At 49.3% G+C, this 22,275-nt stretch overlaps 1 protein-coding gene across 5 annotated transcripts in view; it reads left to right on the top strand.

Moving 5' to 3' along the window:
- sema6cb (semaphorin 6Cb) overlaps nucleotides 1–22,275 on the top strand; it is a 127,846-nt gene that overhangs the window by 57,820 nt on the left and 47,751 nt on the right. For all 5 annotated transcript variants that reach the window (XM_086153838.1, XM_086153837.1, XM_086153840.1 and 2 more), the window contains 3 exons: nucleotides 6,705–6,900; nucleotides 15,188–15,302; nucleotides 17,791–17,848. In XM_086153838.1, the coding sequence (XP_086009964.1) occupies nucleotides 6,765–6,900; nucleotides 15,188–15,302; nucleotides 17,791–17,848 (309 nt within the window). In that variant the 5' untranslated portion in view covers nucleotides 6,705–6,764. The remainder of the gene's footprint in view (nucleotides 1–6,704; nucleotides 6,901–15,187; nucleotides 15,303–17,790; nucleotides 17,849–22,275) is intronic.

Below are 22,275 nucleotides of genomic sequence, written 5' to 3'. Positions count from 1 at the left end.
TTTTTTCACCTACGAGCCCTTTCATTGTTCCACCCGGTGTGGCGTCGCGTTTGTGGGCGGAAAAACAAGACACGTTGCGTGGAAACACATCATTGCCAGGTTTTGCGGGAGGAAAAAGGAAGTTCTGTTGGTTTCATGATGGCAGCGGTGGGGGGGGGATGGCGCCACCAGACAGGTGGCGAGTAGAGAGACAACCGGTGGCGGGATCACAAGGGCTCTGATTGGCCGGTTGGCAGAGAGACAGCAGGCACGTAACACACATTCAGGTGTGTTTTTGTCAGGTGTGTGTACTTGGGTGTGTATTCTCAGGTGTGTTCAGACATGCTCTCATGTGTGTGTTCAAATGTGTGTCCTTGGGTGTGTGGTCTCCGGTGTGTTTTCTTAGGTGTGTGTTCAGGAGTGTGTGCAGGGTTTTTTTTCATCGTGTGTGTTCAGGTGCATATTCTCGGGTGTGTGTGTTTTCAGGTGTGTGAACTCCTCACTGCCCTCTGATTTGCTGTGCGTGGATTTTAATACTTAACGCTCAGCGTGAATGGGCCAACTCTCGTGCTGTATCAATGCAAAGAATCCCAGCCAATCAGGAAGCTCCCCTGAGGCCCCGCCCACCTCCAAACCCCACTGGGGGCGGAGCCAGTGAACCAGCTGGGGTGAAAAGCTGTCACTGACAGAAGACATCACTGCCTTCCTTTCCTCATCTTGCATGGGTGTCGTATCCATTTTGTGTGTGTGTGTGAGTGTGTGAGTGAGTGTGGAGGGGGGGGCTTGTCCTTGAAGGGGAAGACGGCGCTTGGATTTCTGTCAATACAGTGAAGTGGGTCATGTTTCTCAATAGCAACGTGAATTATAGATGACATGGAGACGAGGGGGGGGGCATATTTTTGTCCGGTGTGTTGAGTGATGAGATTACCTGAGATTACCTCCCTCACTCACCCCGAATTCCCCCCCTGGCTGGTCGGTCAGGGACTCCTGAGTCTCTGAGGATGAAGGGAAGTAACCATCACCAACAAACTGGCCCACAAATTTTGAATTTGTGGGCTCTGAACAAGCCTCGGTGCACGAACGCACAAACAAACTCACAGGCTCTTCTGCGTTGTAGCCTTGTAGCATAGCAGCAGTTGTGCATGCTTCTCCACCTTGTTTACATCGTTTATTGTTGTGTTCTCCTGCTATAGTGTTTTTTTTTTCAGGAAGATAGCCTTCATTATGAATTCCAAAATGGTTAAACTTGCTAGTGATAGCGGTGCTAAGAGGTTATGACTTACAGACAATCTAATGAAGGAAGTAATAGCTAAACATGACAGCGATATTGGTGTTACAACGACATGGCTAAGTCAACCTTCTGTACAATTCTGAAGAAAAAGACGTCCGGTGTGGCTGAGGGGGTGACTACGCTAACGACACAAAGGTCTCAAGTCTGTGTTAGTTATATTAGTTATTGTCAAGTTATTGTTAGCTTGGATGTCTGAATGACAGCTTGCTGGAGAAAGCGTTAGCAGTAGTGACGGTCTTATATGTGAGAAGGCTTTACTTTTGCTGATTTAGTGAAGGAAACACAGAGTACAAGTGCTGGCAAGAAGAGAAAGAACACCAGAAACACATTTTTTTATCAATCTGTTATTCCTTTCTGCTATTTTTTTTTTTACAACAAATAAACCCCCCTAAAAGATGTTGAAAAGAGTGCAGTATTTTTTTGGAGCCGGAGAACTGATCAGTGGGGTTTATAGTGATTTCAATGGGAAATATTGATTTGGTTCACGAAGAACAAATCCAGTTGGTAAGCCCAGGTTCTACAGTTTTTGGATGCTTGAGACGAAGGCGAGTAGAATCACCCCCCCCCCCCCTCGCTCTATAAGTGTGTATTTTGCCCCCCCGTCAAGCCGTAGGACCTCAACCTGCTGCCACAACTTTTGTCAGCTCCTTTCTGTTCCCAACGTTGATCCTCCATTGATTTTTTTTTTTTTTTTTTTTCTTTTTTTGGGTCGGGGGCTCAAAAGCAAGGGGACTCCAACATAGTGGGGGGGGGGGGGGGGTTCTTTCTGACACTGGCCGGAAATCAATGGCTTCCCCCTGTGGGACGAACTGTCACCGGCCTGAACTCGGGCAACCCGCACCAACCCTTGGAGAGACGTCTGAGTGGCGTTGATGGCGAGGAGGGTCCCGACCCCCCCGACAGGCGCGTCTCATCTTGGCAGCCATCTTGACCCCCCCCCCCCCGCCCACGGGGACGTCTGCCCGGCAGCCATTACCCCAACCCCTCATGGGCAGGTCACCCGGGAATCGATTCTTCTCTCTTTGGCTTCTGATGCTGATGGACTTTTCCAGATGTTGCCGTGGCGACAAACTTCCCTTCTCCATCTTCCATTTCCGTTGTCTTTTTCGCCACGGCAATGGCCAAATGAAGGGCTCAAACGCCCTGAATGATTGATTTATTTAATCTGAGATAAACTCTCAAAAGTAAATAGTTTTGAATTTCATTTTAGAATATTTTAAATTAAGTTATGGGTCGTAATGATAATAATAGTGATAAAAATAACAGGCGCTTGTGACAAAGTGCTGCACATGCGGATGAGGTAAGAGAAATAAAAAGAGAAATTTAAACTCAATTGAAAAACAAAATAAATGAAAAAATTCACATCAATATTTGATATTGTTTGTATTTTAATAATGTTTTATTTTATGATTTCATTAGATTAAAAATGATAAAACAGAAAACATTTAAAGAAATTTAATTCTTTTTCTCAACTATTCAATACAAAAAAAAATGCACTTTAAAATCAGTTGTATGAAAAGTGACAGGTCAATTAAGATCTGATTATAAATTTCAAAAACAAATAAATGAAGTAAAATTTGATTTTATTTAATGTCATTTTAGAATTAAATTTTATAAAATGGCCACATAAATCAGCTTTGAATGCAAAAAACAAAAAAGAGACATAAAAGTAAAAAAGAGTCTATGGGTTATGTTTAATTAAATGTAATTTTAACAAATTCAATTTAAATAGGGGTTAAAAAATGAAGAATTGAATCTTAAATAGATAAAATACAAGAAAAGTTTAGTTAATAGAACATACATATATCAAATGTTATTTCGATTTTAAAAAAGTGACAATTAAAAAATAGTGCATCTTAGGAATAAAAAAAAAAAAAAAAAATTCATTTATTTATTTCTCTCTTCGAAGCCTCTAGCCTTACCCTGTAGCATGCTAGCATCGCTACATCCCACCGACCCGACGGGAACATCCAGAGTGAAGGATAGATACACAAACACACACACACACACAGTATGAACACACACACCGCAAGAACACAAGCTGCAGCGCATTGAGTCATCAGCCAGAGTCTCCTGACTGTCTGATGTTTGAGCTTCAGATACGCAAGTACACACAATAATGTGCACGCCGCCGTGCACTATTCCCGATCCAGGAGGAAATGTTTGTTTTTTTTCCCCCATGTTCACAACACCGTGTCCTCCGAACGCAGGAGGCCTCTATTACAGTGTAATAAACACGTCAGTCCCGGGGTACGTTAAAATCTCCACGGTGACACGGGCAATTTTTATTTATTTTCTCCCCCAGCCCAATCCGCGGACGCTCCCGGCCCCTGTTGTTTCCATGGAACGTCGGGAGGGGAGTCCCAATTATCGGCCTTCGCTCCTTGATCCCAATTCCAATCCGGCGGCGGCGGCGGAAATCTAATTAACCGAGTCCAACCCTCCCGCCTGAGAGGGTTGAGTGCAGACTCTTAAATAACTGGCGGCGGCGAAGGGAAGTGCACCATGAGCACTGCGTTTCCTCTTAACACTGGCGCGGTTCTGGGTGTTTCGCCGTGCCGGCAGAGAAACCGGAGGCCGCAAGGAGAAATAAAAAGCCGGCGGGGCGGATGACGGCGCCCGCTGTGTGACTCCCGTCATGGGACGGAGGCGGCGGGCTGGTCGACCTTCCCCCAGCTGTTTTTCCCTCCTGGACGGGGGACAATGTGGCCGGTGCCTGAACAATGAGGCGCTTGTATCCGCGGGTAACCGTTGATATCATGGGATGTTTTCCCTCCCGTCACACTCCCACTCACATGAGCTTGTTTTGACAGAAATAAGTCGGCGGGCAGGTCCCCGCCTGGACTGTTGTTGTTACCACTTTATTAATCACTAAGAAGCCTTCATCATTCATTCATGTATTCATTCATTCATCCGTTTGTTCATTACCTGTAGCGTCTATCCTGCACTCGGGGGTCGTTGGCGTGCAGGAGCCTATCTCAGCTGGGATTGGTTCTCCCAAGACCCGTCCATCACAGGGTCACATGACGAGACATACGACCATTCACTCGCTCATTCACAAGTTATATAAGAGACATACAACATTGACTCTCTCACCCATTCAACATATGGAGGCAATCAATTACCAATGTATGTTATGTAAGTGAGTAAATAAACCCGTAATAAAATAGGGTACAAATACCGAAATTCTTTTTCTAACTTTCAACGACCCCCCCCGTGTTGATCGGTCTCTTTTTTTTCAAATTCCTCCACTGAAAATGTTGTCCTTTTTAGGTTATTTGTTGTGTCAGTTAATGGCTCCTGTGCCGCCCGAGGAGGAGGGGAAGCTAATACTAGCGTGTAGCATTTCCTTGTCGGTGCTAGTTAGCCAAAACCCTGCAGATGCTTGGGTCATCACTAGCAGCTAGCATGCTACTGTGAGCATTAGCCAGTGTTACATTAGCATCTACAGCTAGCTAGAAAGGTGTGGATGAGCGGGTGAGAGGTTTGATGTCTTTCGGAAAGTGTGAATGAAATCGTGAATGCTTGATAATAACTGCTATGATTATCATTATTTTGTTTTCCCTTTTTAAAAAAAATGGCTAAACCGAGATCAACTCCTGGTATTTCTTCGTCTTCACTGTCTCCCTCGAGTCCGAGCGGCCGGTGAACTCCGTCTTTGTCGGTCTCTGCATATTAATGTGTTATTACACAGTCGTGACGCCGCGCCTTGTTTACCTGCTCGACCCTCTTCCTGCCTGTTCTCTATTACCTTGTTTGTTCCGTGGCGAAGGGCGTCCGTCGCTTGTAATTCACAAAGTAAACAGCCCCGTCCGCCGGCCCGCTCCCTCCCTGGATTAATGGCGCCGGGGATCATCTCTTGACCTCATCGCCGCCGCTATCAGTATTAATGGCGGCTCTGCGTCGCCGTCGGCTCCAGTTTCTGCGTCCCTTTCGAAAACCATGTGCTGCCATTGGTTTATTGCCAGGCGGGGACGCAGCCAAGAGGGGCTAATGCCTCCCCCGATTTGCTCCCCTAGCCAAAAAAAAAAAAATTCACTTCCCGCTCGGGTGTAATAGCGGTAATAACACGTGTAATAACTTCTGTATAACTACGCTTGTGATTCAGAATGGTGACGCCGCTCATGATGGGGGTCGTGGGGGTCAGAGATGAGGGCCGACAGCAATCGCTGACAGCCAGCAAAAAAAAAAAAAAAAAGAACAGTGACACTGTTGGAGAAACAAGAAACAAATCCCGCTTGAGTGACGGCGGACATATTTTATCTGCCCAGATGTGTTTCTGTGTGTGTGTGTGTGTGTGTGTGTGAGTGTGTTTTATCCAAAGGTCTCAGCACACACAGCAGACAAAGCCTCTCTCAGCCCACCTCAGCCCCCAGCGAAGGTGAAGGTCAACTCCATTATTCAACATGAAGGCGGCAGCGTTGGCAACCGGGGGGGGGGTTAAACTCTGTAATTATACTAAAGCAGCCTTTATTACCGTGTAATAACACTCTATGTCCCTCAAACCCCAGCCAACACACACACACACACACACAGAGTAGAGTGTTGCCTTAAAGAACCAGTTGTGAGATTTGAATACATACAACACATTAAACAGGGATGCGATGCTCAAGATGGAAGTGTGGCGTGCTTAACGGCACGGGACTCAAGGCAGCAATAATAATTCAGGTGTGTCTTCATTTTGGCGGAGCATACCATAAACACCTCCACACCGTAAACACAGGAGTGTCTTCCCCCCCTATGGGCCGTACCATTTACAAACTCCTCCATGCCATAAACACAGGCCTGAGTCTCCTGTGTGGATTTTTCTATTTATAAACAACCCCACGCTGTGAACACACGAGTGGGCGTACCGTTTAAAAACACCCCCAAACCATCGCTTTCTGGCTTGATATAATCCGACCATTTACCGGAATGGGAAATAATCTGATTTCTTGTTTTCATCCCGCCTGGTCTCCTCCTTTTCCTCCTCCTCCTCCACGCCGATCGCCGTCTCTTTAGATTTGTGTTCGGTCTGAGTCGGATTAAGTGTGAAGTGGTGCGAATGCGGGCTGGATGAGGGTAATGCCTGGTGGCGGCGCCGGCGGTGCGTCACCTGTGAAAGACGCCCGCCGGCGGCAAACTAGGCGGGTCATCCCCGTGTCACCCCCCCCCCCCTCCCTCACCACCCATCCATCGCACACGTGTCTGTGTGTTTTGTGTGTGTGTGTGTGAGCAGGCTCAAACCATCAGGCACTTAATCACATCACCGCAATAACATAAGATGCTGCATGCTAATCAGCGAGCCGCCACTCAATCACATAATAGCTGCACTTAAATTCCAACAGCGATTAGACGCCTTCTTGATTTACGAGTTTGCAGCCAGAGAGCAGCCACAACTTTTGTGGAGTAGTTCGCTAAATTAGGTTTATGTGTGTGTGTGTGTGTGTTGCAGGTGGGAGGTGAAGTCGCTGCGGAGCCATGCGTTCCTGCTGAGATCCCGTCCACTGCCAAAATGAGGCGGACGCCGGGCCCCGTCCTGCCCGCCGTCCTGGCGCTCGCCCTCGCCACCCTCGCGCCCCACCTGTCCACGGGCGCCGCCGCGCCATTCCCCCAGGACCTGGAGCCCATCAGCATCGTGGGCCGAGAGTGTGAGTTGCCGTCGTGATTTGACGAAAAAAATAAACCGACGTCTGGTTCTGAGAAAAGTAAAAAAAAAAAAAAAAAAAACCCAGTCGGTTTCAGAAGCAGTTGTCGCCAAGTAGGGCGCCGTGACATTTTTGAGTACCACTCAATTAAGAGGCCTGTTCGCTAATCTCCATGGAAACCAGCATCAAACAGCTAAAATTAAAGCCATTAGGGGACATTTGATGGCGGCAGATGGCGACGGCAGAAGCTCCTGTCTCCGGAGGTGGGCAGGGCCGGGAGGCAGAGCTTCGTCAGGTATGTTCCATTCGGTCGAGGAACCGGAATTCCACAATTCCAGAACGGAAGCTTATCTAAGGTCAGTCTCTGCAAGGACGCTGAGCCGAAAGCCCAGGTCAGGAAGTTCTCTTTTTTTTTTTTTGTATTAGTTCTAATTATAGCGCTGAATAATGGTTCAAGTTGGGTTTAAGTCTGGATTAAGTCCAGATTAAATCTTGTTTAAGTTTGCCTCAATCAAGTTATATTCTGGATTAGGTGTGGCTAAAGTCTGGATCAAGTCTAGTGGAGCTCTGGTCGAAGTCTGCTTTAAGTCTCTATCAAGTCTGACTTAAGTCTCGTTTAGGTTCGGTTTCAGTCTAGTTATATATAGGTTTAAGTCAGGTTATAGTCCAGATTAAAACTGGTTCAAGTCTGGTTTAAGTCAGACTCAGTCGCAGAAGTTGAGAAAAGATGGCAGTTGAAGCTGCAGTGTATGCACACACACACACACACACACACTTGCACACAAAATTAATCATTGATAGTATGTCAAGGAGAAATCATATATTCATCCAAACCAAAATAAATCAATCAATAGAATGAAACCCAATATTGTTCTTCATATTGTAGCTCTTCTTCTGGAATTATTATCAGGCGGTCTCCTGGATATAAAGACTGGCGGTCAGACCTTTAACCACCAATGAGCTCACAGACGGCGTGATCGGTCAAACCAGCCGAAAGCACCTGAACGCATCACGAGAGTGGCTGTGTCTGAGCGATTAGAGGGTAAACAAGCACGGAGGACAAACATGGCTGTCGCTATTGTCAGCAAAGCTGCCCTCTCTGTCTTCCATTACTGTAGTGCAGTTTGGCCTCTCCCTCCTCGGCCACTCACCATCTGTGTTTTAATATTCCCAATAATTCCCACTGTTTTCTGACGCCACTTCCTGCGTCCCGCCGCAGAAAGGTTTGGTCTATTGCCAGGCTTTTGTGCTGACTGGCTATGCATACTGTCAGTGACTAGCCACAGCCATTGTCCAACTAGCCACCACCAGTACACCAACTAACTAGCCCATTCCCGACTGGTGGCGACCGGTGTGCCGTGCCCAGGCGGAGTAGCCGAAACTAGCCCGGCCTAGTGCCCCAGCTAGCCCTGCCCACCGCCCCCAGCTAGCCACTTCCACTGCCCCAAATAGCTAGCCCATTGTCAACTGGTGCCAACTTCTAATCCTAAGGAAAATCAGGTACAAAATCCATCTTGGGCTCTGGTAGAGAAGTGGCACAAGTCCAGGGCAAAGGTCGGCACCTCCCTTCACCGGGAAGGAGCCGTGAGAGGAGAGAGACTCAAAACAAACGTAGGAAAAAGAAAAGAGAAGGGAAGAAAAGCCGTCCATTGTGGAGGCAGTGAAACTAATAATTGCAGCAGTGGGAGCGGAGGAGGGTGATGGGACCAGCGGTTTGTGGAGGCGGGAGGTGGAGAAGAATCGGAAAGATAAAAGAGGCGCTGACCAGGGGCGGGGATAATCACTGAAGACTCATTGAGGGCCTTGGTTTTATTCCAAAGCAGCCAAAACACCAAACAGGGTACCATCTTCACTGCAACGTCACCTCCAGTGAGTACATTTGCCTCAAAGTACCCGCGTATCCCCCCCTCGGCCTACATAAAAGAGCTCGCTCCTGTTTTTAGATGCGTAGGAACCGCCACCTTCTCGTTAAATCTCGCAGGAAGTCCGTTTCCATTTGCTGAGAGATGGGTCGTAACCCGGATGAGGCTCCTACGACATCCCTGGCGCTCTTCCTCACTGGCCCCCGATCGGCGGGGAGGTCCGCTGGAGAGGTCGAGGCCCCGCTAAATGTAATGGCCCGTAATTGATTTAAGAGGTTGCTTAGCTTGTAGCCCCCCCAAACCCAACCCCCAGAACCCCCCGGTGTAATTGATCTATCTGGAGGAGAGCGACGCGGCCATTAGCAGAAATAGCTGCGCTAATAGCGCTCTATGTGGCGGCCCGTCCCAGGTGTAATGAGGGCTATTTGTCAGCTTGGGTTCCAGAAGGTGACAGTGTGGTACGAGCCCCCCACACACACACACACACCACCCTCGACACTCTGAAACTACCATTACGGTCCAGTCGGGGCCAAGGTCTATAAAAAAATCATGGCGGGGGCACTTGGCTCTCTAAGGCGAAGCTTGATGACGTCTCAGGCTGAGAGGGAACCAGGTTCTGGATCCAAACCAAGCAGAAGTGCTCGCTCCGGAATGATCTAATCGTGTGACCTCACTCATTCTGAGTCATTCAATATTTTTAGATCTCGGACCAAAAGCTTTCGGACGGAACGGTTCTACGAACCGCCCAGCTCCGATTCCGTTCCAGGAAGTAACCTCCTATTGGGGAACCTTTTACTTTTGCATTCCCAGGGACAGTAAGGGACCGATGCGACCCAAGTGTCAGTGACGTGCACTTGAAGCTCCACAACCAAAAACAAATCACAGAAAAAGAAGAGAAAGACGAAATAGTCAACATGGAGGTGGAAGTTGCAGGGCAGGAGTAATGGACTTGGACTATCAAATACGTTGAAGTGTTTTTATTTCCTCCCTGCACTGCTTCGTTGTGTGAAGAACGCTGTTAGCCGTTAGCTTACGCCACACTTATTTTGGCCAAAATGTTCAGACTTAACTTTAAGGTTTGACTTTACTGATCCCAGAGTTGAGAAAGTCAATCATCACAGCAGCAAAGTTTTGGCTACGGTCCATGTTGATGTTCCTCTGAGAACCCTGGAAGCCCCTCTGAGGAGTAGCAGGCCAGAAGAGCTTGGACTTCTTTGCTAACTGCTAACAGCTGAAGAAAATAGTGGCTTATGAGTTCCACCAATCACCATGCACCCACGACTTCCTGTGGAATCATATGGAGACCCTGCCTTGGATTAGGAGCTAAAATGTTTCTAGGAACTGAGATCCCTGGCTGTCGGAATGCACCAAGGAACAGACTAACACCCGAAAGGGTTCTAGGAACTGCAAAAAGTTGCAAAAGATGTGAAGGGCTTGTCCCTCATGACTTCTGGAGTGGGATTCTCCAGTTTACATCCGGACTTCTGTTCCCGAGCATCTTGCACCCTCCTGTCACGTCCCCAAGTGTCTTGGGATCTTTCCTCGCCCTCGGGTTTGCTGATGTGACGGTGACGGTGACGTGTCCGCGTGGCATCCTGGTTCCTGTCGGTGTTGAATAAATGCTTCGGAGAACATCCAGTCTCAATTCTGGATTTTTGGAAAATGTCTAGATTCAAAGAATTTTCTTCAAACGTTGTCACGAGGAGAACCTTTCGTCCCGGGGATCTTCGCCAACCCGCTCCCCTGTTGCTCCGGGTTTGTTCTCGCGCTGACGTGAGAAGGTCAATGCGGTTCCCCGAGGGCCTCCTCTAACCACCGGCCCCTTTTCTGGATATCTACATCAAACGGAGGCTGACGTCCCGGCCGTAGGCACCGCACAGGCATCGCAGGCGTCGCTGTCACGCGGACGCACTGTATTTTCTGCCATTACCAGGCGTTTTTCTCCGGCGGCCGACGGAAACCACTGCCTGGCTGCCCCCTGACGCTCCAGAACAAGAGCCTTCATTGTTCTCCGTGGATCCTTCAAGCTCAGGTGGCAGGATGAAACGCAGTGCTAAAGGTTCTTCTTACAGTTTCTCCCACGCAACGATGTCGCCCTGACCGATCGATTAATTGTTGGACAAGTGAAATCCCAAACCTATCAAAGACGGCGTCCACCTGGCCGCTGCCGGCGACGAGGTCCAGCCAAAATGCCAAAGATGTGCCGTCCTGCTCCCCTTCCCGGCACTTTGCGAACTCCCGTTTGTTTGTCGTAAAGGTGCTGTCCAAACAAGAACGGTGTCGGAAAGCGATTACGGCGACGCCAGGACCGCCGCTTGAACCGGGGAGCGGCTTCCCATTTGCTCATTGCCCGGTTTTAGCTAATTAGTTTTGGGTTGCGGCTGCAATTGAAATGCAGCACAGCGGACGCCGGGCAAGGTTATTGCTGTTTTGGCCCGAGCGCTCGCTCGGTACGCAGGCTGTCGGCTTGGCGGGCTCATTAAGATAAATGAAGAGGCTTGACTTTTTTGATGGCGCGCCAGCGTCGGTTCCGGCCTCGGGACGTAGCGTCCGGGCTGGCTCGGAGGGGACGGACCTTCACTTCCAGCGTATTCCACCCTGAGGTGCCCCTTCAGTCTTTAAAGTGCTGAGGAGTAGTTAAAAAATCCACAGCGGCCACTGGGAGGGGGTCGGCGGGGGCGGAGGTGATAGCCGGGCGGGCCGTCGGGAGCTTCTTCGCCAGACAGCCCAGAGAGCTCCAGAGCCAGACACTCGGCGTTTGAATCTTTAAGCAGTCAATTCCAGGCGAGCGGTTACCGGGAGGTGGGGGGGAGCGATGGCCTCCCCTGCAGGGAGACTAATTTCAGATTGTGTCGGATTTCTTACGGGGATTTGCTAATTCAGCAGCAACCCGGGTCAGATGGGAGGCTGAAGGGCGCTCCAGACAGTACTCCACAGATCCGTGGCGCCGTGGCCTTGAGCCGAGTCTTCGCTCCGACCGAGAGGAAGAGGGAAACCGCCGGGGAAGTCTCTAATGTGGTCTGGTGTCGGTATTGAGCGGTCTAATTTTATGTCTGCCCGGAGCTTCGGCCCCTTCTTTCTCATTTCAGTCGAGGACTAGCGAGACAGCGTCATGGTACCTCTCGTCATGGCGTCATTCAGAGCGCAGGACGCCGCCTCCTAAGTCAGATAAGAATGAAGCGGCACGGCGGCGCACTGGTTAGCGCTTCTGCGTCACAGCAAGAAGGTCCCTGATTGGATTCCCACAGATGACCTTTGTGTGTTGATTTTCTGTGTTCTGTATCTGCGGGTTCCTCCCACATCCATGTGTGGCTTCGTACGACTAGTGAATGAGAACGTCTGGATTTGTGGCCCTGTGACGGACCGGCGAGGGTCCGGGACGAACCCCGCTTCTCGCCCAATCACAGCCGGGAAAGGCTCCAGCCCCCCCCCCCCCCCACGGACCCTGAGTCCAGATGATGAATGAATATAAAGTGCGCCTGGTGAGCCGGTCACGCCGCTCTAATTGTAGATGGAAATTGAATTAAAATGCAGAGGACAAACAAAGCGAAAACGGTCGGTGGTGCAGATTTTATCGCTTCATTCTCTCGCCACTTCTCAGAGTGTCATCCGGCGGCGCCAGCACTCATCCCATTTTTTTCATTTTTTTTTTATGCCTGAATACACCTGATTTCCATCGAATTGAATATTCAAGCTACCCGGTTTGCCTTTGACTCTTGTCCTTTAGAACTTCTGAAATAATGTCTTCGGAGGGGGAGCGGGGCGTCCGTGACAATGCCGCGGCAACCTGCGCGGCGGCCGAACGCCAATTAAAAAGTGCGTCGGCGTGGGGGCCGGGCTTCCGGCGAGGTGCTTGCCGGATCCTCGCCGGGACGGACGTTACGTCCCCACAGGAGCCTCTTATTTAAATCAGGGTGACTTCTGTGACATAAACCATCTCATTTGCAACTTTAAATGGTTCTATTCATTCGCTCGTCCACTTCCAGAGCGCCATTAGCATGGAGAGCGAGCGCCACGGTCGCCATTCGTGAGCCGACGATACCTCGGTAACATTTCACAGAGGGCAAAAGCAGGATTAGGTGTCGTTGATAGTTTTCACGCTTATGTAGTGCTTTGTTTTTATTCCAGCGGTGCTAATTTCAACCTGCGCTATGAGGTTTGCAGATGACACTCTGATTTGTAGTGAGAGCAGGGTGGCAGGTGGAGGAACATCTTGAGAGGTTGAGGTTTGCATCCTTCTCGGAGGAACGATGGTTAGATGCGGAGAAACAGAATGCATGTATATGAAGGAGAGGGACCCGAGTGGAACGGTGAGGCTACAGAGGGTGGCGATGAAGAAGCTGGAGGATTTCAAGTACTCTGAGGGTCAACAGTCCAGAGCAAAAGAGAGTGTGGAGAACAGGTGGAGAAAGGTTGGAGAGGGCGGAGAAACTTGGAGGTAAGAGCAGCAGTATTGTCTGGTTTGGAGACAACTCGGCTGCTGGGGAGAAGACGGGAGGAAGAACCGGAGGCAGCAGAGGTGAAGATGTGGAGGTTCTTTTTGCGAGTGAGGAGGATGGAGAAGATCGGGTACGAGTCCTTAGATGTTCTGGAATAAAAGTCAGACCGAGATGGTCGGAGACGGTCAGAGGAGGGACACTGAAGATCTGGGTAGAAGGATACCCAGGTTGGCGCTGCCAGGTGGGAGGTTGAAGGGACACCATCTAACTTTCAGGAAGTTAGATGGTGTGAATGGAAGAGGTTAGATGGAGGCAGATAACTGGCTGTGGCGACCCCTGAAGGGAGGAGCCGAAAGGGAGAGAAGACGAGTGTTAATTCGAACCACACGCTTATCGATTGTAAGCTGCTGATACTTGAATGTCCTTCCAGGACAAGGCATCATGAGGCGCCAGTGCCGTTGCTAGTTTCCGATCAATGTGGCCATTGTATTCCCAAGAGTGTTTATCACAAGGGGTGTGAGCTAACGGTGTCTGAGCTGCTGACATGTCATCGGTCCTGGTAAAGCATCCTGAGGAGCAGGTGCTGCTGCTAGTTATCAGCCAGCGTTTTTTCCTTTCAGGATTGTTATTAAAAGCATATAGTGGTTTTTTTTTTTACTGCTGCTTACAAACCTTTACCTAGGCCAGTGGTGATACTAGTTTCCTGACCACTGCAGTTGGGATTTTCTTAAAAAATGTGAGCTACACTGGATGTTTCAGAGCTGCCCATACATTGGTCGCCTCCGACCCCCGGTAAAACACCCTAAGTAGTCTTGTCTCTTACCCAAACAGTGTGTTCCCAATTAGCACTGCGGCTAATTGTTGTTTGGAGGCTGCTGAGACCTCAGTGTCCTTCAAATATCCGTCTCAGCCAATGAATCATGAGGCACAGGAGCTATTGCTAGTTCCTGGCCGTCGCAGTTGTTCTCGTCTCTGCTGCGTTAGCAGAAGAGAGTATTGCTGTCTGTGGAGGTTCTCAGTCATCCAGATCCAGATGAATTCTTGTCAAAATCTTCCACATTATGGCAACTGGACTTGTATTGTTGCTGTTTCTAACTTACACATACACATCCGTATCCTGCCATCCTTAGCCAGGAATTAAGAAGTACAGGTGTCGTTACTAAGCATACATCGGCCGACAGGAGGATGCTTTTTTGTAACTATTTAAGAGGTAAAGTCCAGTAGCTTACTATCAGAGGTGTGAACTGAGTGGACGGGGGCAGTATTTACTGATCGAGTAAATAGCAGGCTAGCAACGACTGATCCTTTGTCTCAATTGTAACTCGTCGCCGTTGCGATGATGTCATGGGGAGTTGACGGTCAGGCGGCTATCAGAGGTCACCTTCTTTCCATTCGCATCCGGTGCCTCTGCGTGCTGACAAGTACCAAAGACGGGAATGGAAAGCAGCTGTATGTTTTTGTACCGCTTTTGGGAAAGTCCTGATTCGGTGAGACGCTCCCCTTGTTAGCGGGCGTACCACACAAACACCTCCCGTCTCGCCGCCCGCTCGTTACACGCTGTGACGCTCTGCTTTAGGATAATCAAACATTCCGGCGCGATCGCAGCTGCTCCGCCCCAGGTAGCGTCGATGGATTCCTGCCGCTCTTACGGATATAAATACTTGCAGAAACCCCGCCGCAGCAAGTGATGAGTCGCTTCCGAGGTATTTATAGACAAGGCGGGCAAGAGCTAGCTGTTTCTTCGGCAGCGGTTAGCGGGAGCGGGCGGGGGGGAGAATGCATTTGTCAAACTACCCACGAACTTGTCATTTAAATAGCAAAGCGCTAAACACACCTGGCAGTTCAGGGGAGGTGTCCTCAACACACCTGTGGTCTATTTAGTGCCCGAGGACACCAGCCACATGGGTCAGTGATGGTTCAGGCAAACGACTATTCGGCTCTTTAGCTTTACTTTAAGCCGGCTTTCTCTTCTCTCTGTCTTCCCGGCAGCCTCCTACCTCTACCCCAGCTTCCAGGGCCTGCTCTCAGACAACGACACGGTGCGCCTGGGCCTGGACTTCCAGAGGATGCTGAGGATCAACCACATGCTCTACATTGCCGCGAGGTGAGGACAGAAGCAACCAGGGCTAGCTGCGTCTCAGAGACTCTTCCACCCAACCAGTGATAGCATAAATAGGGGCTAACCTAACGCTAACTATAAGCTTTCTCAAAAACGAAGTTTCTAAGCCTATTCTTGAAAAAAAGAGAGGGTGTCCGCCCCTACTATCCAAAATGGAAGATGGTTCCCCAGAAGAGGAGCTTGCATCTTAGCATCAAAATCAAAGCGTCCATTTTTCCATTAAGAAAAACAAACCTCCGAGTTTTGTAAGATATACCATAACACCGCTAATCCACCCAGACTTCCGGGTACTTGCACCAGCTGAATCTGGTCCATCCCTACCATGAAGGAGAACAAGGGTTTTCCAAGCGAGCGATGGAGAAAGATGTACGTTTTTGTTTTATATTTTTTTCTTTATATTACAATGAGTTTTAGGCTACTTAAAGATGTCTGCAGCTCTTGGAAGGGAGTCTGGGGGAAAGTGAATTAATCATTGAATCAAAGACATACAGGTGCACATTAGCCGTTCACCAGCCTCGTCCACTTCCATTTATAATGATAGAAAATTGAACCAGCGCTAAAGTTAAACCTTGTGGGAACCCTGGACCCTGAAGGCACCGGGCTCTTGCTTACCGCCCTGTCACTTATCTTGAAATCTAAAAGTAATTTTTTTTCACAATATCTTGGTCCAAGGTAAAAGCTAAAGGTGAAGAGGTACTGGACCAAAAGTGCAGCGATGAAACGCTGCAGAACGGATTTGATTCGTTTGTTTGCTGAATAGAATAAGCAGCTTAAAAAGTGAATTAATACTCTTTTCCAGCTGGGATGTTATTTTTCCCCTCCGACAGATGAAAAAGAATTAATCCATGAGGAAAAAAAAATGGGCGTTTTACAAATTAGAGGATAATTTCCCTTTTATGCTACATCCTCTCTTTATTTTTGGGTTTAACAGTTTAAGAGTAAACCAAGATGGATTAAAGTCGGATGCTCTGCGGGCGCTACAGGTGCGTGTGCGTCTACGAGGAATTGATTTTTTTTTTGAGAAAATGAAATGTAAAAAAAAAAAAAAAGAAAAAAAAAACGTAAATTATATCGGCAGGAAAGCAGCAGTGTCACCCGGGATGGTGATGGTTTTTCTTATATTTTTTTATCAGCTTCTGTAGCTCCGATTTAACTTGGTCCTCGAAGCCAGACACACACACACAAACACACACACACGCACACTAATTTTCTTTTTTCAAATATAAATGTTCTTGCCTTCTCCCCTCTCATAACCCTTTCGCAGCTTCCTCAGATTCAATCCCCCACCCCCTTGCACTCTGCACGGCGGCGCCCCGCGAGACGCCGCGGCGTGCAGGTGCACGGCGGCGGGCCTCGCGTCGCGAGCAGCTTGTTATCTTTAAAATATTCTAAAAGGAAATTGCTGCCATAAATAAAATACATTAGAAAATAAATATGAATGATGCACCCGCGCCGAAAATTGACTGCCCACATATGGAATGTATAAATTAGCCGCCATGTCTGGCGAGACGCCCGGAGACAAGCCGCAGTTGGACTTTTATTCCCCTCTCTCTCTCTCTCTCTCTCTCTCTCTCTCTCTCTCTCTCTCTCTCTCTCTCTCTTAACTCCCCCCGTTTCTTTTTTTTTTTTTTTTTTTTTTAAATCCCAGCTCCCCCATATGATTTGCAAACGTCAAAACTCAAAATAGTGCGGTGCGAGCGTCGGCTCGTCTCTTTTCCTGGGAGCCCGATGGTTTAAACAGGACTAATGCGAGGAGTCCATGCTAACCTGCTAGCGTGTCTGTTGTTTTGCTGTTTTTTTTGTTTTTTTCTTGCTAGTTCAACACACACACACACACGTACGCATGCACGTGCAGGCACACACACTCCCAAACGAGATGTCACGGGTTAATTATCTGTAAAGTGCAGGGTTGCCCCTCCTCTGCCTCTTTTTCAGTCACAAATCCCGAATAAAAGAAAAGAAATCCCGCTTCTCCCTCCCTCTTTCCCTCTCTCCCCGGCCCAGGAAGGAAAAAAAAATAGAAAAATTAAAAAAAGAAAAGGTACGGCGGCTCTTAATGCACCTAAATGGATTTAGAAATTTCTACAGCTGCGTGCGAAGAGTGCACGCCTCGCTTGACAAAGTGATTCATGTGGTTCGTGTCGATACTCAGAATCCCCACCCGCCCTCCGCCCACCGACCCCCCCCTCCCTCCCTGACCGCCCATCCCCCCCCCCCCGACCGTCCGTCGGAAGAACTTTTGTGAAGTTCTTATTGAAAAGCCAATTAACTTTGGCTGGCAGCGGCTCCCCGCCGCCTCCTCCACCCTCCGCCGCCCCTGTCTGCTGCGGAACAGCTCCTTTAAATCCTATTGAAGGGGATGGAAAGTGTGTTTTTGAAGGATGGAGGAGGAGAAGGAGGTGAGACGGTCGAATCGGGTCAACGGAAAACCCCCGCCCTCTCGCTGACGGCGCCTCCGCTCCTGTCTTCGCAGGGACCACGTGTTCGCCGTCAACCTCGCGACTTCAGCGGAGCAGATCGTCCCGCAGCAGGTAGGTCTCGACCACCCCCCCCCCCCCCCCCCCCCCCGCTCGAGAATTCGCCGAGAACAAACCGATGGACGCAATCACAGGGCCGTGATTGACAGATCCAGATTAACCCTCTCAGGCTCAAATTAAGTTGTAGTTGCAGGAAAAATCTGATATTTGGCTGTCGCAAATCTGCAACATCTGCCTGGAGAAGGTTAAGCCCCGCCTCCTACCTCTGAGCTGAAGGAATGAAGGAATGATGGGAGATCAGATACCTCAAAGTGATAATGTTCTAAAAGACACCTGGGTTCTACCTACGTGGGACCTCCAGGTTCTCCTGCCTAAGTTCTCCAGGTTCCCCGTCTTCCTCCCGCACTCCAAAAACATGGACAGTGAATGAATGAATAGGGTTGCAAAGTGGCTGCCTGAAAGAGAGAAGGTTCAGATGCAATGGTCAACTAGGTTTTCTGAGTGGGTTCTTCAGGTTCTTCTACCTGGGTTCTCTCCAGGTTCTCAGTCTTCCCCCCTGCAGTCCAAAGACCGTCCACAGTTTCATTGAAGACTCCAAATCGTCCATCGGTGTGAATGGACAGATGTCTCTATTTGATTGCCAGGCGACCCATCCAAGCCCCGCCTCTCACCTCAGTGTCAGCTGTGATTGGCTCCAGCCTTGGATCCGAAGGAATGAATACCAACTCAGAAAATCATATTATTTTACGCGAAAATATATATATACATTTATACATATATTAGTCTCTTCACGCCATAGATTGGCTCGTAATTTCCAAAATGGCGGTATGTGGAGTTGCTAAATTAGCTTAGCGGCTGTGTGGCGTTGAAAGGAATGAGATGGGGGAATTGAAGAAGGTTCCAGATGACGGCGGTCCTCTGGGGCTCAGTGTCAGAGGTGATGACAAAAATCTCCACAGCGCTGATGAACCTTCACCTGCCTCGGAAGATGAGGAGGTGGGAGGTTCTGACGGGCCGTAGGTCCTCTGGGTTCTCGGTCACTTCTTTTTGTTTGCGTCCTATTATTTTCCCGTCCCGTCCCTGGGCCGTCCTCGGGTTCGAGTATTAAGCAATCGCTCCCCGGTCATAAATCCAATACCGCCGGAGTGGTTGTGGTGTGTGGTGGAGATGCAGGGGGGAGCGGAGACAGCCCGCTCGGGTTGTTATCCTTTTTTTTTTTCTTTCTTTTTCTGAAGTGGGCTGCTCTCTCCGATCTGGATTCCATTTGTCAAACAGTATTGTTCTCCGGCGGTCTCCCCGGACCCAGGTTTGTTTGGATCTGCATGAGGACCTCGGACAGATATTGTGCGGCGAAGAGGCCACGGCGGCGTATCGAGAAGATCCCAGATCCACAAGGGGTGAAGGGGGAGGGGGAATGTCAGGGCTCTTTCCTGATATTGGACACGTAATGGATTCACCGCACTCCTCGCCATTACTCTAAAAGCTTGCAAATATTCGCTGCTATCAGACGGAAGAAGTCGGAAGAGTCCGATTCCAGTCGGGTTCCAGGAAGTGGCCTCCTCCAGGGGAGCCTTTTAGCTTTGCCGTCCCACAGGCAGTGAGGGGCCACGGGAGGGGCCACGGTGACCTTCAGCTCCACAATCAAACACACCAGAGAAGAAGAAAAGGATGGCACACAGACAATATGGAGAGTGAAGTTGGAGAACATCCATGTTCTGCATACTAACCATGGACTTTCAGATGCGTTGAAGTGATTTTTAGAAGAAGAAAGGCCTTTATTGTCACATCCAGTTATACAAAGAGCACAACATTAGTGAAATTGGACTACTGCATTTAACCCATCGTGGATGAATCATGAGAAGACGGCAGCTAAGGAACAGCGCCAGGGGAGAAGTTGGCGGTTCAGTGTCTGGACAACACTGGGACAGCAGGCTAGAATGAGCCGGGAATCGAACGAGGAACGTTGGCTTCCAGGGACAAACGCTTTAACCCTCTGCACCATTTTATCCCATTTTATCTTTTCCCTGCACTGCTGCACTGTGTGAAGTTAGCCAACTTCAAAATTATGTTGGAGGATATGTAGATGTTCCTCTGCGAGCCCTTGAAACCCCTCTGAGGTGTAGCAGGTCAGAAGAGTTCGGACCTCTTAGCCGGCCCATTTCTAGCTGCTTTTGCCCATTTTATCCCAAGAAAACATCTGACCAGTGGCCGGGATAGTTTTTTATAAATGGCGCTCTGCCGTCTGGAGGTATCTTCTCATGAGCGGGGTATTTCCATTCCGCCAATCACCATGCACCAACGTCACCTGACTTCCTATAGAACCATAAAAAGACCCTGCCTCAGCGAAGTAGCTATGATAGCTTTAGGAGCTGAATAACCACAGTCCCTGGTTCCTCCGCTGTCTGAAGGTGCCAAGAAACAAACCTGAAAAGGTTCTCGGTACTGCAAAAAGTTCCCTCGGTGAGAAAGGGGCTGTTGTTCTTAGACCCACCTCTGCACCACCTATGTGTTCCAGACCTCACTGTTCCCTCGGCGACCATGAGTAACTGAGCAAACCAAATGGAGCGTGGACCGATTACTGGAGTGCTGACTCCGACCGAACGCCATCACATCTCCTCGAAGTCACAAAGTTCCACAAAGGGGGGGTCGGGCGCGGCGGTGGTAGAGGGGGAGGGGGGATGACAGTCAGAGGTGACGAGACTTCCGTCACCAATTGACTTAAACCAAATTGGATTCTTTCTCGGAAGACGAGGGAGAGAGAGGTTCTCAGAGAACTTCCCGGGCGTCTGCACCTGTCGTCTGGCACGTCGGGTCGAACTCAGACCCGAACCGACGTCGCAAAACCAGCCGTCGTTCCACGTCCTCGTGCGCCGACCCGCGTTTGAGTGGCACGGCGAGAGACGATGTTTCTATTGTCCTTCGCCATGGAGCTTTCGCCCGGTCGACCCAACAAACAGACACTGGCTTCTGCTTCCAGTCATACATTCATCCCTTATCTATACCGTCCAACCTTCTTGCTGGGAGGTGGAAGCGCTAACCATTTCAAGAAAACGCTAAACCCACATGTGCGGTTTCTGGTCGAGAGCGAAATCCGAAGGGGTCAGAAGTGGCTCCAGTCCTAGAGATTCATCTGGGCATTTTGTTCAGGATCAATACTGGGTTTTCAAGGCCGGGATCAAGAAGTGGATCCATAAATCAGCTTAGCTTGGAAGTACTTCCAGCAGAGTGTATTAAAAATACTGCGAGTACCTTCTGTGCAAAATGTCAGAGCTAGTGTTTTATCGATCGTGGATATTCCCGGCTTCCTTGACATTTAAATGTCGTCATCCCATCACACATCGGGGAATGGCCTGCCGTCCCGTAACGTTAATCTCACGTTATGAAGACGGCGGTTCAAACTGAGGAGTTCACCCGGCAGAGGCGGAGCTTGGGGTTGTAGCTTAAGCCTGTGACGGAGATCGCATCAACACTGAAAGCCAACGGAACAGTTTGGATCGATGAAATTCGAGAAGATGATGAAAGGTCATCCAGTTTTGGCGTTAACTTTCAGACCACATTTTATTTCGGGCAAAGTAGCCTAGTGTTAGCAGGCCTCAGGATCCCAATGATTAGCATCAGAGGTCGGACAGAAAGTTCTCAGAACTGTCCACCTCCAATCAGGTCACAGGAACTAGCCTCCTTCTCCAGGGGAGCCCTTTGGTTTTACCTCCCCACGGGCAGTGAGGGTTCCTCCAAAGAAGAGGAGGACGACACGGACAACATAGAGAGAGAAGATGAAGCACATCCATGTTCTGCATGGCGGGAATAATAACCTCGGACGTCCAGATGGTTAGAATGTTTTTTTTTTTTCTTCTCCCTGCTCTGCTTCACCATGTGAAGAACCCCATTAGCCGTGAGCTTATTCCGCCCTTATTCGGGCCAGAATGTAGATGTTCCTCCGTGAGGTCTGGAAACCCCTCTGAGGTGTAGCAGGCCAGAAGAGTTTGGACCATTTTTTTGCCGCTTCTGTCCATCTTGTCCCAAGGAAACATCCGACCGGTGACCAAGATTTGGTTTTTAAAAATGTCGCTCCACAGTCCGCAAGAAGTAGCTAGTATTGGGCGTAGCTTATGAGTTTCACCGATCACCAAGCACCTACGCGTTCCTAGCAAAGCCCAAACAGACCCTGCCTGGGACGGTTCGAGGAACTGAGTTTTATGCTCCCTGGACTGAGGAAGTCTAGTTCCTGCAAAGGCTGTGGGAGAAAAGTCCCTGCAGTGAGACAGCGGCTAACGTCGCCCATTCAACCACATATCAGCGGGATCGTGTTCCCCCTCCCCAGATCACGTGACCGCCGTCTCCGAGGCGAATTAGATAGAAATGCAAACGCCGGTTCGCCCTCTGAGCTCCGACCTGCTTTTCTTCGGAGATCATCCCCCGGAATGGAAGCCATTAGATTAAATAGAATGGAAATTGGTTTACTGGGGTAACCGGCGGCCCGG

Source organism: Fistularia commersonii, chromosome 10, assembly GCF_037954325.1.
Source record: "Fistularia commersonii isolate RoL2024-O1a breed Wild chromosome 10, RoL_Fcom_v1.0, whole genome shotgun sequence".
Lineage (NCBI taxonomy): Eukaryota > Metazoa > Chordata > Actinopteri > Syngnathiformes > Fistulariidae > Fistularia > Fistularia commersonii.
Note: the sequence above shows the minus strand (reverse complement) of the source record. Positions and strands in the feature narration are given on the sequence as shown.